The sequence below is a fragment of the Channa argus genome, chromosome 11 (genome assembly GCF_033026475.1).
Source record: "Channa argus isolate prfri chromosome 11, Channa argus male v1.0, whole genome shotgun sequence".
Classification (NCBI taxonomy): Eukaryota; Metazoa; Chordata; class Actinopteri; order Anabantiformes; family Channidae; genus Channa; species Channa argus.
In genome coordinates, this window is record NC_090207.1 from 5,538,507 (window position 1) to 5,553,702 (window position 15,196).

Consider the following 15,196-nt stretch of genomic DNA (forward strand, 5'->3'; position numbering starts at 1 on the left):
TACATTCTCTTGCAGAAAGCAGGAAAAGTACAGGGACACTCCCAGGAAACTAAATATAAAACATACAGTATAGAGGAGATACATGTGATCAGATCTCAGGTGTAAATGGAATAAGGCAGCATGATAATATTTTTAATAAAATAATCAAAACTACCCTTTCAAGTTGAAGAGTAAGCTAGCTAATAAAGCTACCACAGTTAGCAGTAGTTAGCAAGCCTTTCTTTACAAAAGTTATTTTGTCATCATATTGTGAAAATCGGCTTTTGTTTTTTATTCCACTTTTTGCAAAGGACGACTTCCCTGTCACTAGCCATGTCCCAATACCACTTTTTCCAAGACTAAGTACAAGTACTTACATTCGAGTACTTGTCGATAATGTGTACCAATTGTTGTGTTTTGTAGTATGAGTTGCTGGACTGTAAAATTCTCATCAATCCACTGCACTGTTTAGCTGATGAGAGGCACTGCTGGTCCAAGCAGTTAGTCTTCAGGTGTGTCCACTGCTAAGACTAACAAAGACGGGACAGTTCCCACGGAAAACACTGTTTCCACCAACTGTCACGGATTTCTAGTCCCTGACAGTCTGGAAGGGGGCACTGACCTGATGACTGGAAGCTCGGAGGTGGACAACCCGGGGGATCTTGCAAAATTTCAGAAATCCCTGACGTGTTCTTTGGCCAAAACAAACAGACCAGCATAACATAAGCGGAGCATCAAAAACACAGACACAAAAGATGAGCACAGATTTAGAGTGAAATCCTGGATGGATAATATGACTTTGCATAACAAAGTGAACAAAACAAATATTAAACGTGTTGAAAATAATCTTTATGAGAATCTTTATGATCCTAAGAAGCTCGCAGTCGGCCTTACTTTTGTCGAAGTGACTTTTCCAAACCACAGAGAGTTTCATTGCTGCCTGCCTCCTCAACAACGTGAGGTTTACATAGTTTCTAGGGAGGTATTGCACACGTTTTCTGAATACAAGTACCCGATATCAGTATCCGAATGTTCCACCTGCTACAGCTACTTCAAGCTTTTGCTGGGCTAGTAGAGTCAGGTTAGTCCTCTGGTATCTCTACATACTTTTTCCTATCTAGACAACATATTCGTAAATATCTGTAAATACGGTATCTGATACAACTGTGCAACTCTCCCACTGCTCCGCAAATAATAATTTTTTTGCAACTTAGCTGGAAGCATTAGTGCATGTTTTTGAGGAAGGAATCAACGTTAGTAAAGCTGTTCAAAGAGCCCAAATCCTGAGATCTGGGTTGGTTCTGAATTTGTGAACAAGCTGGTTTACTGGATACAGCATCTGCATGCCTGAGTATTTGACTTACAATGTCAGACGTGTGACTCACTGGTGGAGGAGAGAGAGTAAGTTAGTGAGGGCATGGAGCAGGAAAATAGAATGATGGATAAATAGATGGCTAGATAGATGAAAGCTCTACCCCTCTGCACCGCCACTCCTCCTCCTCTTCCTCCTCCTCTTTCTCTGCCTCCACCTCTGAAGTCCAGCCTTGGCCAGTGAAGCGTAAAAAATCCACATCACCCAATATCAGAGAGGCTGAAGCCCATCAGAGCATGAATGTTTGGTGTCTGCTGAGGATCTTAAATGTGTTAAACCCCGATAAGGTTCAGTGGATTTCTTGTTACTGGGCATATAGTCATAAAGAGCAAAAATAAAAACAATTGGAATTAAAGAGTTACAGGTTGAATGAAAACACCTCGATTTAAACGAACAAAATAAGGGAAGAAACATAACCACTTCAAAATATATGTCTTTATTTTGTTTTCATCCTTGTGTTTGCATACGATTCTTTGGTTGATACACTCGTGATCTGTTCATGATATTTTGATTATTGTCACCATTTTTCTTTTAAGCCATTTTCTAATTGTTGTCCTGTCTGAGCTAATTATAACCGCAATGTTAAAACATCAGGGGTCAAACGAAACAGGAGCACCACACAAGACAATATAAGAAAAAAAGCCATATTCCCACCAGAACGTCACAGAAGATTAAGTGCAGAGAAACATTTGAGCGACTAAAAGATGTCGGCACTTTGCACAAACACTGCAAACATCTTCGCAGCCTATGACCTAATGTAACACAGCAATTACTAACAAGCTGGGAACACGTTAGTGCTGCATAAAGCTGAGGGGGGGGGGGGGGGTTCACTGGGCTCTTTCCTCCACGAACTGTCAGTTAACACTGCAGCTAACAGGATTGGCAAAGTTTAGACTACTGTCTCACTGTCGGTCACGATCAATGGTGATTCAAGACTCTGGGGGACCCCAGGCAGAAAGGGCCCATCGAAGCCCTGCAAAACAAGACCTTTGTCATTTTCCCCTCGTCTCATTATTTTTTGGTATTTCTTGTAACTGGAGAGGTAGATGAAACAGTTTTTTAACACTTGTGTCATTTAACTTCATGGGTGTGTTTTGATAAGTGTAGGTTTAAAAACGGACATTGAATGCTGCTTAAATTTTATATTTTTTATTATTTAACTATATATCATGTACAGTTTTGTAGTGGCCTCCCACGATCCCTACTGCGTTCATTCGTTCATAGCTCAACAGAAAAGGCAATTGAGACAGAGAGGACTGAGCGCTGTAGAGTATTTTAGACAGCAGGGAGTAGAGCTTCAGTGCTGACAGGATGATTTAGAAGAGAGGGCTACTGAGTTTTATGAAAGTGGATGACACTTACAGTGACGTAGGTAGCGGCTGTAGTTGTAGTTTTACTACAGTTTTTCCAGATGCTAAAATGTTAATACTTGGATAACTTCAAATCATCACAAAGGTTTTGGCTTCAAGCAGCTTGTGCTGCAGCGCTTGGAAATTTGTCAAGGAAAATGTAAAGAACCGTGCTTTGTTTTTTCACAAAGAGTAATGTAAGAAATGCTTAATGGCGGGTTGTGCTGAGTTGTTAGTGCTGTTGAAATGGAGACTCGCCTTAAAGGGTTCTTTTTTTTTTTGCCTGCTAAAAATACATAGAAATCCAGTGGTGGGAAGTGCTTGTGCTTCGAAGTACAAGTACTTGTATTGTGTTACTCTACATTTTTCACCTATCTGTACTTTACTTAAGTAGATTTAATCCTGACTACTTTACTCCACTACATCTAAGAGCAAATAGCTCTATTTTTTTACTCCAGTACATTTCTAATTACAGCTGCGTTACACATTACAATCATGCTTTTTATGAAAACTGTGTTTACGTGGATTCAATCAGTAGGAAAAAATGAAATATTGCCATTTTGTCCTTGCTAATGGTTTTCTGTGGCTCTTTGTTCTGTGCATTCCGAGCTTTTTTGTAGCTCTCTGGACATTTTCTCTGTGGTTGTATGGGTGTTTTATTCTTGAGATCACAATGCTGTTAGCTTGGTTGTTACTGTCACTACGCGATGTTACAACATGAGTAGTTCAGAAAGCATCATATCATAGATAAAACAGCTTTAACCCATCAGTCCATTACCATTAATTAGTAAATGCCCCCCTCCCCCCCAAAAAGGAAAAAATGAAACAGCAACATAAAGCTGCACTGGTGCAAAGAAAGGCAGAGGGAGAAGAAAATCGTTGATACTTTGAGTAAAATATAAATCATGCACTTAACAGCAAACAGCATGATGCTTCAAATTTGCAAAGAATTCACTCGCAACTCCCAACAGGACTCACTGATGTTGATGTACATTTTTGCTGAGCTCATGTCCTGTGCCACAGCTTTCTATTTTAGCATTTTAGTCACTAGTAAAGATTTTCTAAGGTTTTCTGTTTTTTTTTTTGTTTTTTTTATCACAAATGTAAAAAAAACTAAAACATATCTAAGCAACTGATTGTTGCTGCTGGTGGTCCCATTCCACTTACTCTCACCCGCTGAAGATATAATTAAGTGACTCAAGAAGACTTAAGACAATAGATATTCAGTGTGTCACTACCCTGTAATTACCACTTTGGCCACAGTGGTCATAGTGTTCATGTTGCATAGCTCTGACATTAATAACGACTTGTCTCTTTTAGGTTAAAGGTCGGCCAGTGGGCCAAATTACTTCTCTCCAAATAAATTCATTCCTTTTCTTTCAGTTTTACTATGCTCCGGTTCTTGCACCCTTCTCCTACACGTATTGTAGTACTACACTCCAACAAGATTTTTAATAGGGTATTCTGGGAAATGTAAGGAGTCAATGAGTCATGTAGCGGCAGATAAGGATTGTTGTTAGAACACCACCTTAAAAATCTAATTATAGCACCACACACTTAAGACATATGAATCTAAAAGGAGTTTTTCCTTCCTGCAGGCCCTTGGTTAGACCGCCGAGGCTAATTACATCAATTCACTGTTCACATTATGCGGGTCCATAAGAACACAGTATAGATCTTTGAAAATAGTCAATTTAGAGCAGCTGATTAGCTCTGCCACATAACCCCTAAGGACTGTGTGGTTCTTGCTATTCATTTAAAGACACCCACGTGGCTTATTATGCCCGAGATGTATTTCACTAGTGAAGCGAACACAGAGTCAGAGAGACAGAGCGGAAGCACTACAAAGTATCCCATGTACATGTAAGGGGGGGCGTCCTCAGGTTCCACTTTACTGAGCCCAAACCCGTGGAAGTAGAAAGGCTTTGTTAAGAAATATGTTGGCCACACGTGTGTGTTCTGCACCCACTGAATCCCACACAGCTGTTCGCCCGATTCACTGAGCAAACAAATCTGCTTCTAACGGTAAAAAAATACCAAAATCATGTGGACACGTCTTACTATTTGAATCACTGCACCCAATCAGCTTGTCTGACATGTCTAGGGAAGACGTTTTTTGGCGGTCAAACTGTGTTGATTTCACATCATGCTCAAGAGCCTGAGAGTGGTTGACTGTCTGACAAACACTTGGCAAACTGTACATCCCCCCAAAAATAAACCTTACATAATGCAAGAGGATGATGGCTGTGACCCTGTGTTCCCCTCCAGCAGGCCCTACGGTGGCCCATCTGGCAGATAATGTGCAAGACAGTGCCACTCAGATGTGCTAAGATCCTTTGTGGTGCTCCTGGATGTTAAGTTTATGTTTCTGGTCTGCACAGCATGTGAGCAATAAATGCCACTCTTTTTTTAAAAAAGCGTGTTTAGATCTTAAACAAATTTGTCACAGTTACATGTGCAATTTGGGATTTTGGTGGATGTGTTTTATATGTTTAGTGAGTTAATGCTGCAGGCCTCCGTTGGCTGTGTTAAGACAGCAGACTGCTAGCCTGGCTCAATCCAAAGGTAACATAATCTGCCAACCAGCCCACAATTTAACATGTTATATATTATGGTTTTAATTGTACAAAAGCTGAAGTGCAAAATTGAAAATGAAAATAGGGTAAAATAGGGTTTTAATTACAAATCATTGTATATTCCTCCAGTGTTTGAAAACAGGGCAGCCAGGGGGCAGGCGCCCTGAAAAAGCTCCCAAAGAAGCATCACAAATGTGGGTTTCAGTGGGTCTCAGAATTTTAAGTATCATTAGCTTTTTTACAGCAACAAGAAATGACTTTAATCTAATTAAGAAGCGATTACTGGATTCTTTAAACACTGCAACTCTGCTGCGGTCAGTGCTACTGAACAGCTGGAGAACACCAGCAAACAGCGCATGTTCTCTCTGTCCTCCTGAAGTGGTTCAGTGGTTGTTGCAACAGATGCGTCGCCTCGGAAACTGGACATGTCATCTGAACACGTAACAAGCTTAAACTCCCTATCACTACTGCGCTGATTATTATTATTAGCATTTTACATATAATGAATGTGTGATCTTTGGCACCAAATGTGCACATGCTTGATTTCTTTAAATCACAGTGCACAGAGTCTGATGCCTGATTCCCAGAAGCTAACGTGTAATTTGAACTCTGGATAAATCAACTGATGTTGATGATTCCAAATTCCTATTTCCACTCGGACAAATTCACCTCCTTAACAATTAAGAACGCTGACAATGGAAGAATAGAAACTGTATTTTCATCACATTTGAAAATATGAAATGAAATTTGTTGTCTGCTTTTAACCCTAAGCAGTGGGCGGCCAAGGTCTGAAGAGAGACTTCTGCATCCCAGTCTGAAGCTCTAACCACTGAGCCACCAGGTCAAAGAAAAACTGAGTGAACCAACCCACACAGTAGAGGCAAACTGCCCAAATTCATGGATCCAAATAGGCCTACTACAAACAGGCCCATGTGCCCTCTCAAATCTTACTTCTGAAGTCACAGGACTCAGTAGAAAAACCCGCAAACTAACCAAAACAAGATTCACTAATTATCTCAAAGAAACGAGAAAAACAGCACAAGAGAGATAAAGATAAAATGACCCAAAACTGTGTGTGGAGGTGGGTGGGCCTATCACCTCTCTGTGCCCTGGACCCCATTTTGTTACATCCTTGTCCTCAGATTATGCATAATCCCCTGAGAAGCACACAGGCCAAATCAAAACTGAGAGAAAACTCAGTGAAATAATGCAACAAAAAGTGTTCCACCCACACACTTAATGGGATCTTGTAGGGTTTCGCTGCTGGTAGAAAAAAGCTGACGGAGAAAGTATTGTTGTCACAGCTGGCGAAGCTCTCATGTAGTTTGACAGAACAGGATCCTTGGCTATTTCCACTCCCGGTGCATAACATTGTAATGCATTCATTCCCAGACTCTTTGTTCTTCACTGCTGCTCTTGTCATTCTGAGACTAAATTGAAAGAACACCTTAAATGTAATTTCCAGAATGCGGTTTAAATGTGATTTCATGTGCTCTGCATGGGCTGTCTGTCTGAACATACAGTGTGGTGTCCTGCAGGGCTGTGCATATTAAAGACGGCTTCCAATTTAATGTTGTTTCTGTTTTCCTTCCCTCCCCCTTCCTGCTCCAGGCTGTAACGGAGGCATCGATGGGACTGTGTTTGCGTGAAGCTCGTCCTCAGCTCTGCTCACATCTGCTCCACTGCCTCGCCCGCCCACCCGCCCTAACACCCACTCACCCTCTCTTGCCCCATCCTGCTTCCACAACCCCTACCTTGCTCCTCCTCCCTTCTTGCCCCAGATCTGACACATACTTGTTTCCCCCTTCTGCCTGATTGGACCCTTTAGCGGTCAGTATTGGCCCACTTTGCCAGAGTGGGTGACAAAACACACCGCAGACTTTGAAACAGAGAGGCCTTTTCTCAGCTCTATGCCTAAAGCCCTTCCCCAAAACAACACCTTTGTCTTTCTGTTGAGGAATTCCAACTTGCATACAACACCATCCATGCTATGCTGCAACTCATCTTCAGCTGCAAATATGTTTTTCAGTGCCATGATTGTGCAACATGTAATTTTTAAATTGTTAAGGGAGCCCCTGAGAGACATTGTCACATCACTTCACTCTACAGAACTTCTAATTATAATATTTGGAGTATGGAAATTATGCAAAAGAGTGATTATGAAAAGTTTTGAAGTTACTGTGGTCGAGACTATTGGCCGCCATCCACTGAAGACCCGACTGCACATCCTTTGTTGACTTCTAATGATTTCAGCAGAAATAGCGACTGATGTAAGTTCTGTCACAGTGCGTTTACAATACTGACATCATCCACAATCTAATATTTTCCTGAGCTGCAGGAAACGTCTAACCCTGAAGGTGACATATCATTTTGAAGTCAGACAATTCCTAAAAATTAGAAATGATCAGACAGCTGTTCCTCAAAATGTGTACTGTTAAACTTAATCAAGTAATGCGCTACGTATTAGTTCTTATCTGCTGCTCCACTACAACTTAACCTTTTCCAGTTAGTGTCCTGTGCCACAACAAAAAGTGCAACACCATATGCAAAATAACATGGCTCTAATCTCCAGGAAGAAATGCATTTTTTGGAAAATTGCATCAGATCACATCAACAGAATCATTTGTAACAATCTTAGGCACTTGTATCACATGGTTAAGGTCGTGGCAAAATTGAGAAACTTAAAAGTGACTCGAAACACACAATTTTCTTAGAATAAAAAATGCTTGTGTTGCCACACAGTTCTGCACTTTGTATGTCTGCCAACGCTAACTAACCCATACAGAAATGAAGTGGGAAATTAAGTTAGTAGTATAATAAATGTTATTTCTAGGGTGAAGGGTTGGTGACAACAATCTAAATGTTGCACAGTTGTCCAGTGAATGCCACACATTCCACACAGATGCACAAACATTCAGATCCGCAAGTTTCCCAGGACTTCTTATTTTGGGCACCAAGCAACTGCATCTGCACAGTTGGGAGGTTTGGTGCCTTTGTTCAAGGGCAGAATTGTTTGGGTCACCCAGGTTTTCCCAGTTGACTATGTTTTGCTTTGAATGCACAGTGGGGTCAAACAGAACAAAAGCTGTGATTTAAAAAAACATTTAAGTCAAGGAGCAAAGTCCTATCAGAAAAGTGAGATATGTGATGTTTTCCTTTAAATGTGGAAAAACGTGGCACACAATCAAATTTAGTTGCGTAAATCTCCAGATTTTCTCGACTTGTATACCAACCCCCCCCCCCCCTCCCCCTACCAGCTGACACTCAGGTGGATTTGACTGACTCATCACAGACTTGTTGAAATAAATCCACTTGCAGCCATTGTTTACTTGTTAAAACTAGGACTGCGCCGCCAAGTTTGCAGCAGAACATTGCTTACTGTGTTAAGGGAGGGAAATTGGCATCACAACTAAGTGAAATAGACAGAAATCTAATTGGTATTCGCAGCAAAGAGGGGCTTTCTAAGCATCAAACCGTGGCTGGACTAAAGGTTTCTATCGGGGGGTTAAAACATTTTGTGGAAATTGGATCACTTGTATCCAGAGCACGATTAGAAAAACCAAAAGAGACCACACCATCCAGAGATCAATACATCCAAGTTTGTTCACTGAGAGATAGAAAAGCCACTTCAACCCAGATCCAGAATTTGCAAACCAGAGACTGCGGGACTCCAGTTAGCAAAGAGACGTTCAAAGGGACACAGTGTGTAGCACTGGTGTCAGAGGATGAGCTCTACCTAAAAGCCCACCACAGGCGTTTGGCTTTTGCTGTCATGGGTTGGAGAACGCAGAATCCCTAAAATATCTACTTGCGTTTCACATGTCATAATTTATTGCATTTGCAAATTTTCCAACTTTTAAATTACTCTTAGAGTTACAAAAATATGTTTTCAGCGTTGTCGCCGACTTTTAGGCTTTTGTTTGTTTGAACTTCTCGCTTTGCTGGCACCACAATGCCAACAAAGCCACCCATCATCACTAAAAGTCTGTTGGTCGTTTCTTTAACAGACAAATAGTAAAACTAAAACAGAACTGTGTATCTAACATCTAAATTAGACTCTGAAACAAACCCCCTCAGCTTTGCTGGCCATGCTCGAGCAAATTATCGCTTGCGAAACGAGATGGAGCGGTACCAAAAAAGCTGATGGAGGGAATCAAACCTTCCTATGAGAATATCTCATTTTCACTGATTCTATTACATGGTCTGCTAAGTTACAAATCAGCACACCCATTCATCTGCATTGACAAATTAATCTCTTCCTAGTGAGCAAAGAAGAATGAAATTAAATCCAAAAGCCTCTTTACCCACCACACGAATGTTAAAATACCTCTATTGATATTCGCATCCAGGGTACTAATAAACGTGAGCTACTCCTTTTCTCTGGGGAATTTGCTTTGAAAAAATTAAATCTCCAGGTGATGAGAGATTTTCTGTGTATCACGGTGTGGATGCCGTCAGAGCAAATTACACATGCCCTAAAATATTCATAATTGGACCGAAGGCAGTATTTGTGCGTGTGTGTGTGTGTGTTGTGAGGCAGTGAGCTAATTGATTTTATTCAAACTCTTCCCCCACACATGTAGGTGTCTAATGACCTCAAGGCTATGCAATTAGAATAAAGAAACCATACAGTTCAGTATTTAAGTGTCAATATTTTACTAAAGTGCCAATTTTCTAGACTTAACTAACAGTTTTCAGTAACAGTGTCCATTTAATTAACATTTTTGTTAGCGATAATCAATTGTACTCCTCCAACTTTTACGCTGATTTACGGCATGTTTTGACTTTTTTGGAGGAAGATCATCCAATAAGGTCTGATTCTGATTTGCTAATCGAGGTGGGCCAACAAATATTCAGCCTCCCAGTAAACCCTTTGGCAAGAGCACTTAAAGTTTCACTCCTGTATATTTGACAACAGTCTACAGAGGCAGCCTGAAAATCACTTATTCACAGCTCGAGGTTGGAATCTTCTGAGAGCCACAGTCATACATACACATGATGCAGTTCATTTTTTACAGCACCTTTTGCAACAACAACAGTGCCAAAATTCCAATGCTTGGGCAGAGGATCAGATACACCTGCAGCGCACGCATCCCAAACACCCCCGCATGTTCGTCTGCCTGCAGCTTAATGGCACATGTGGTCCTGGTTTTAAACCTGTAGTCTCACAACCGCTTAGAAGAATTACAACTGCTATTCGTCGCTCGTGTCACAGGCATTAAAGGATAAAAGCTGGGAATTTTCACTATATTTCTTACCAAACTCTTTATGAATTTAAAAACAAACAAACAAAAAAAAGGTCAAAGTAAACAGTTTTATTTTAATTCTTAGTCTTAATTATTTCTTCTTTTTCAAACCAGCTGTGTGCTGCAGTTTCTTAGCTAATGATACTCGAGCGGGCTTGTTTTCGGCCGCGTATTCGTTCGCAGGTTGCGCGCGCAGAGCTCCAAAACACAAATCAATAGGATATATCAGTTCTTTTCCTGAATAGAAATTCATTGTTGGCATTCGTCGTTTGATGAATTTCAGTGAGAAAAATAGAAACGATCGCTAGCTGTATCCTTTAAATAATAACAAAGTGCACCTTAAACTATAGCCTTCAACTTGAGCATGACATTTAAGCGGCGACTGAATAATTGTCTCGCTCACATTTTGGACACGCGTGGCAAACTTTCCCCTACGTTGGTGATGGAAAAAAAAAAAAAAAAATAAAGTGCACACTGATGAATATTTCGGAGTCCCTTCCTAACTGGCTCCTGCTGGCTCAACACAATTCTTTCTAAACAATGAGGTTCCGCATCATCCTGTGCAAGTGTACCACAGTGTGGGCAGAGGACAAACCCTGTTAGACATATTTCTCTGCAACTCCTCTTAACCTTCCTACATGCACTTGGCTAATAGGGCCCTGTTGAGATCAAACACAGTGGAAGGACTTCAAAAAAAAAAAAAACCAAAAAAACAGAATTCACAGAGGAAGAAAGGCAGCACTAGACTGCAAAATGAGCTGTTCACAGCTCCCCTGCTTGCCTAATTCCCTCTAGCTCAAGAAAATATTTTCAGGTGACACGAGTATCATGCTGCACAGTCATCCGTGGAAAACCAGCTTTATGTGACAAATGCAGATGTGTCCATGCAGGCGATTGGACACAGATATGTTTATTTTCCTAGTAAGAATTGTTCGTGGCTCATTGTTGACGACAGACGATGACAAACAAGCCAATCTGCTGGAGATGTGCATGGAATTTCCCAAAGCTTGAGTTTGAACCTTTTCTGTGGCTTGAGAACAACAAAATGTGTGAAAAGATCATTATGCTCCATCTGTTTTAGTTGTAAGATCATATTCAGATATTTTGGGTGATACGAATATGTTTTTGTTGTTCTTTTGTTTATTAAAAACGATAACACACCCATGTCTGTCTGTGGCTGATTAGCTTAGCTTAGCTTAGCTTGGCATAAAGACGAGACAGGAATACAGCTAGAACGCACTAACTGACAACAAATAAAAAGTTAAATACAACTTTAACACATTTAGTTTGTTTTGTATAGATTAAAAACAAATGTTATATAGTTTTCTTTAGAGGGTAGCTTTGGAAGTACCGATAGGTGAATTTTAGCAAACATGCTAACTCCTAGGCTAAGCTAATCAGCTGTGTGCTAGCTAGCTGCTAGGTTTATATTTCCTGTACAGACATGAGAGTGGGTGTCAGTCAAAAGGTACGCAAATGTTAAATATTTGAATAAATATTAAAGCTGTAGAGGTTTAACAAAAAGGACGGTGAAGGAACGCTATGGAATTGCTCTGAAGTTGACTGTTACACAGGGAAGTGCACCGAAAGGGCTTTGCACAATAGTTCTGTCACTATTTCTTTTTTTCCAAGTTTGGTTTGGAAAGGTTTAAAAGGCAACACTCAAAGTTATTAAAACTTGACAATGTACAGGATGATGTCAAATACAAACTGCTTTTTTTCTAACCGGGAAGAGCTGTTTGACGATAAACAGATGAACCTAAATATATAGTTGAGCCTCCTCTCTGACGACAACCATGCACAAATGGCCGACATTTTAATTCCCATTTATTTTGCTTATTTAAAAGTACCCTGAATCTGCCTTCATGCTTTGAATAGACAGTGTTTGCTATAAAAGGAGAATTATTTTTGTCTGCATCTCTATCTTTTCGTTGACCTCATTTGTCGTCATTTAAAGTGCTTTGCTGCAACAACGTGACGCTTTTCCGTCTCCAGGTTCCCGACCCTGATTTTGAGAAATCACATCATCATCATCATCATAACAGTCACTTCTTCACGACGACACCTAATGCTGTCCTTATTAAAAGAAAAACATATCTATCATTCAAGCTTGTAATGGATCTTAATTTGTATAATTTGTAAAATAAAGTTTATAACGATTTTCTACCCTTCCAGAAATTATTTAGTTTCTGCTGTTCAACTGAATGTCAATGAATAACAATTTGCAGGCCTTGTTATAAAGTTTGTGTTTTTGTTTTGTTTTGTTTTGTTTTTGTGCTACTTTTGGGTTTGTTCTACTCTCCAGAAGTGAACAAAAATTGTCAATAAAAACTTTAAGTCATAAGTTAATTTTTTGCTCGTGTCAAGACTGTGTCCTTTCGATTGTATTTGTAAACCAAAGTTTATCCCTCAAACAGTACATCTACAGAATCTATTATGTGAGTTTATGTTGCCATTAGACAGCTCATTTATATTTGATATTGACCAAGAAAGGCTTAACCCTACGTGATGCTCACATTGACATCCCATTAATCTTTCCATCATCTATACCCCATTATCCAGTGCAGGGTCACAAGGGGCTTCTCTCACTCATATAACCAGAGCAGCACAGTATGACGTAGTGTGAAATGACAAGACTGCAAAACTGTGCAACACTCATCAGTGATAATGACATAATCCCTGTGCTGGTCGGTGACTTTAATCCCATGTGTTTGAGGCTCATCTTTCTTTACATTTCACCACTACTGCCACATAGCAATGGCAGGAGTGAAAAGCTTTTTGACTTTTGTTTTTCAGCTAAGTGTGAAATTTGACTGCTGGGTGAAAGACACCAACATACCGGACGTATTTAGAAAGAGAATTGCACAATTAAATATGAGTTAATTCTCTAACTCTATAACTCTGACTTTCCCATTGTATGTATTCTTTTTCTCATATCTGAGAGCACAGCTGCTCAGATGTACTGTGCACTGCACTCTGAGCGAAAGAGTCTCAGAGGTTTAGTCTTGCTCTCTTATGTGTTCAATCTAGTAGAGTGTAGTATACATTTCTGAACAAAAGTAGAAACAAAATGGAGCTTACAGTCCCCAATTAAATGTAAATTAAAGTCAGCAAAGTGGTAAACCGGGCTATTAGTAATATGCTTCCTTTTCTGAAGTTGTTGCATCAAACCATTTTTTATTTTTTATTGCCACAGTTTTGAGCAGAAATTCTTCGCTGACAGGTTTTGAATTTTGGAGCAGGTGTCAAAATGTTGTGTTTAACCTTTGAAGAGGCAAATAGGTACTTTTGCCTGGGGTGACGCCTTTGGTAAAAACTAACAACAGGTAACACGAAACTGTCCTCCCATACAAACAAGCACATATATTATTTGCACAAGCAACATGTTAGGACCCTCGAAATAAGTTGTTTTTCTGCATGAACCTAACCAAACCTTCAGCATATTATTACACCACAAAAAGGAGTTAATTATAGTATTTTCTGTCAGCTGTGATTTGTATCAATTTATCTGTGGAATACTCTCTGCCAGACCTGTCCAGGTTGGACCCTGCCTCTCGCCAGGTTATAGCAAACACTATAACTAATAAATGAAATTAGATGATGATGCAGACAGTACTGGCAACATTAATCGCTCAATTAAATAACTGCTGCTATGCAGTTCTATGATCATCTCACAGTGCATTGACAGTCATTTCTAAATCCTGAAGCCTGCCGAGTTTGGCTGGAGATTTCCTCTGGAATGGATTAAAATGGAAGTTTAATTCTGCTTTTACACTTCACATACTTTGGAAAAGTTTCTGCAGAGTCTCTGCAGGTTTCAGCTGTGTTCACATTTCACTTCGAACACGGAGTAGAGCCAGGAGATGCAGAGCTATAGATAATAACTCTTGACATAATGTTTCTCTTTATGACAGCTGTTTTTCCTCAATTTCAAAGTTTCCCCAGAGCTCTGCAACTGCCCTGTTGAATAAAGACTCCGCAGGTTTCTGCTGGAGCGCTGCTGATGTAATGTGATGTGGCACATTTCACCTTGGTCAGAAACTGGAGGCCAGAGAGGCACGTAGCCATCTCACTTATGAGAATGACACACACTGTGTCGGCTGGAGATGTGTTTTGGCTCATGAACTTCCCTGTTGGACACAATCGGTGTAATATCACAATTTTCAGGGGAGGAATGAATCAGTGGTTGTAAAAGAAAAACTGAAAACTGAAACTGCATCTGCTCCGGACTTAATTTTCAATGAGCTAACATCCATTTGAGTTTTGTTAATTTTGTTGTTATGCTGTTGTTGTGGTTGTTATGGTGGCTACGACCGATGTCAGTCTATAAACGCAAAGTACATGTTCTCTGCATCTTCAACCAAGGGAAGGATGTTCAGGATTTACATATTACACCATGTTGCAAGAGTTTCAACTTTCGAAAGTGATATTATTCCTTGATTACAGCAGACCTGCATGCTGTAATTTCCACAAGGCTCCTAAAATTGAAATTTGCTATCTGTCTTACTACCAGCACCGCTTTTTTTGTATTTTTGTGTAGTCAATAAAGGAAATAATACAGAGAAACATCCCTCCCACATGTGATTGAGACAGGAGGATAACAAAGTCTGATGAAAATCACTTTGGGGTCAAGTTAGTCATCGTTTTTAGAAAACTGATTTCATCAGATACACA

General features: G+C 40.1%; 1 protein-coding gene across 1 annotated transcript in view; it reads left to right on the forward strand.

Moving 5' to 3' along the window:
• ksr2 (kinase suppressor of ras 2) overlaps nt 1-12,871 on the forward strand; it is a 101,301-nt gene extending 88,430 nt beyond the window's left edge. The window contains exon 22 of the mRNA XM_067520971.1: nt 6,888-12,871. Within this exon, the coding sequence (XP_067377072.1) occupies nt 6,888-6,894 (7 nt within the window). The 3' untranslated portion in view covers nt 6,895-12,871. The remainder of the gene's footprint in view (nt 1-6,887) is intronic.
• The last annotated feature ends 2,325 nt before the right edge of the window (nt 12,872-15,196 follow it).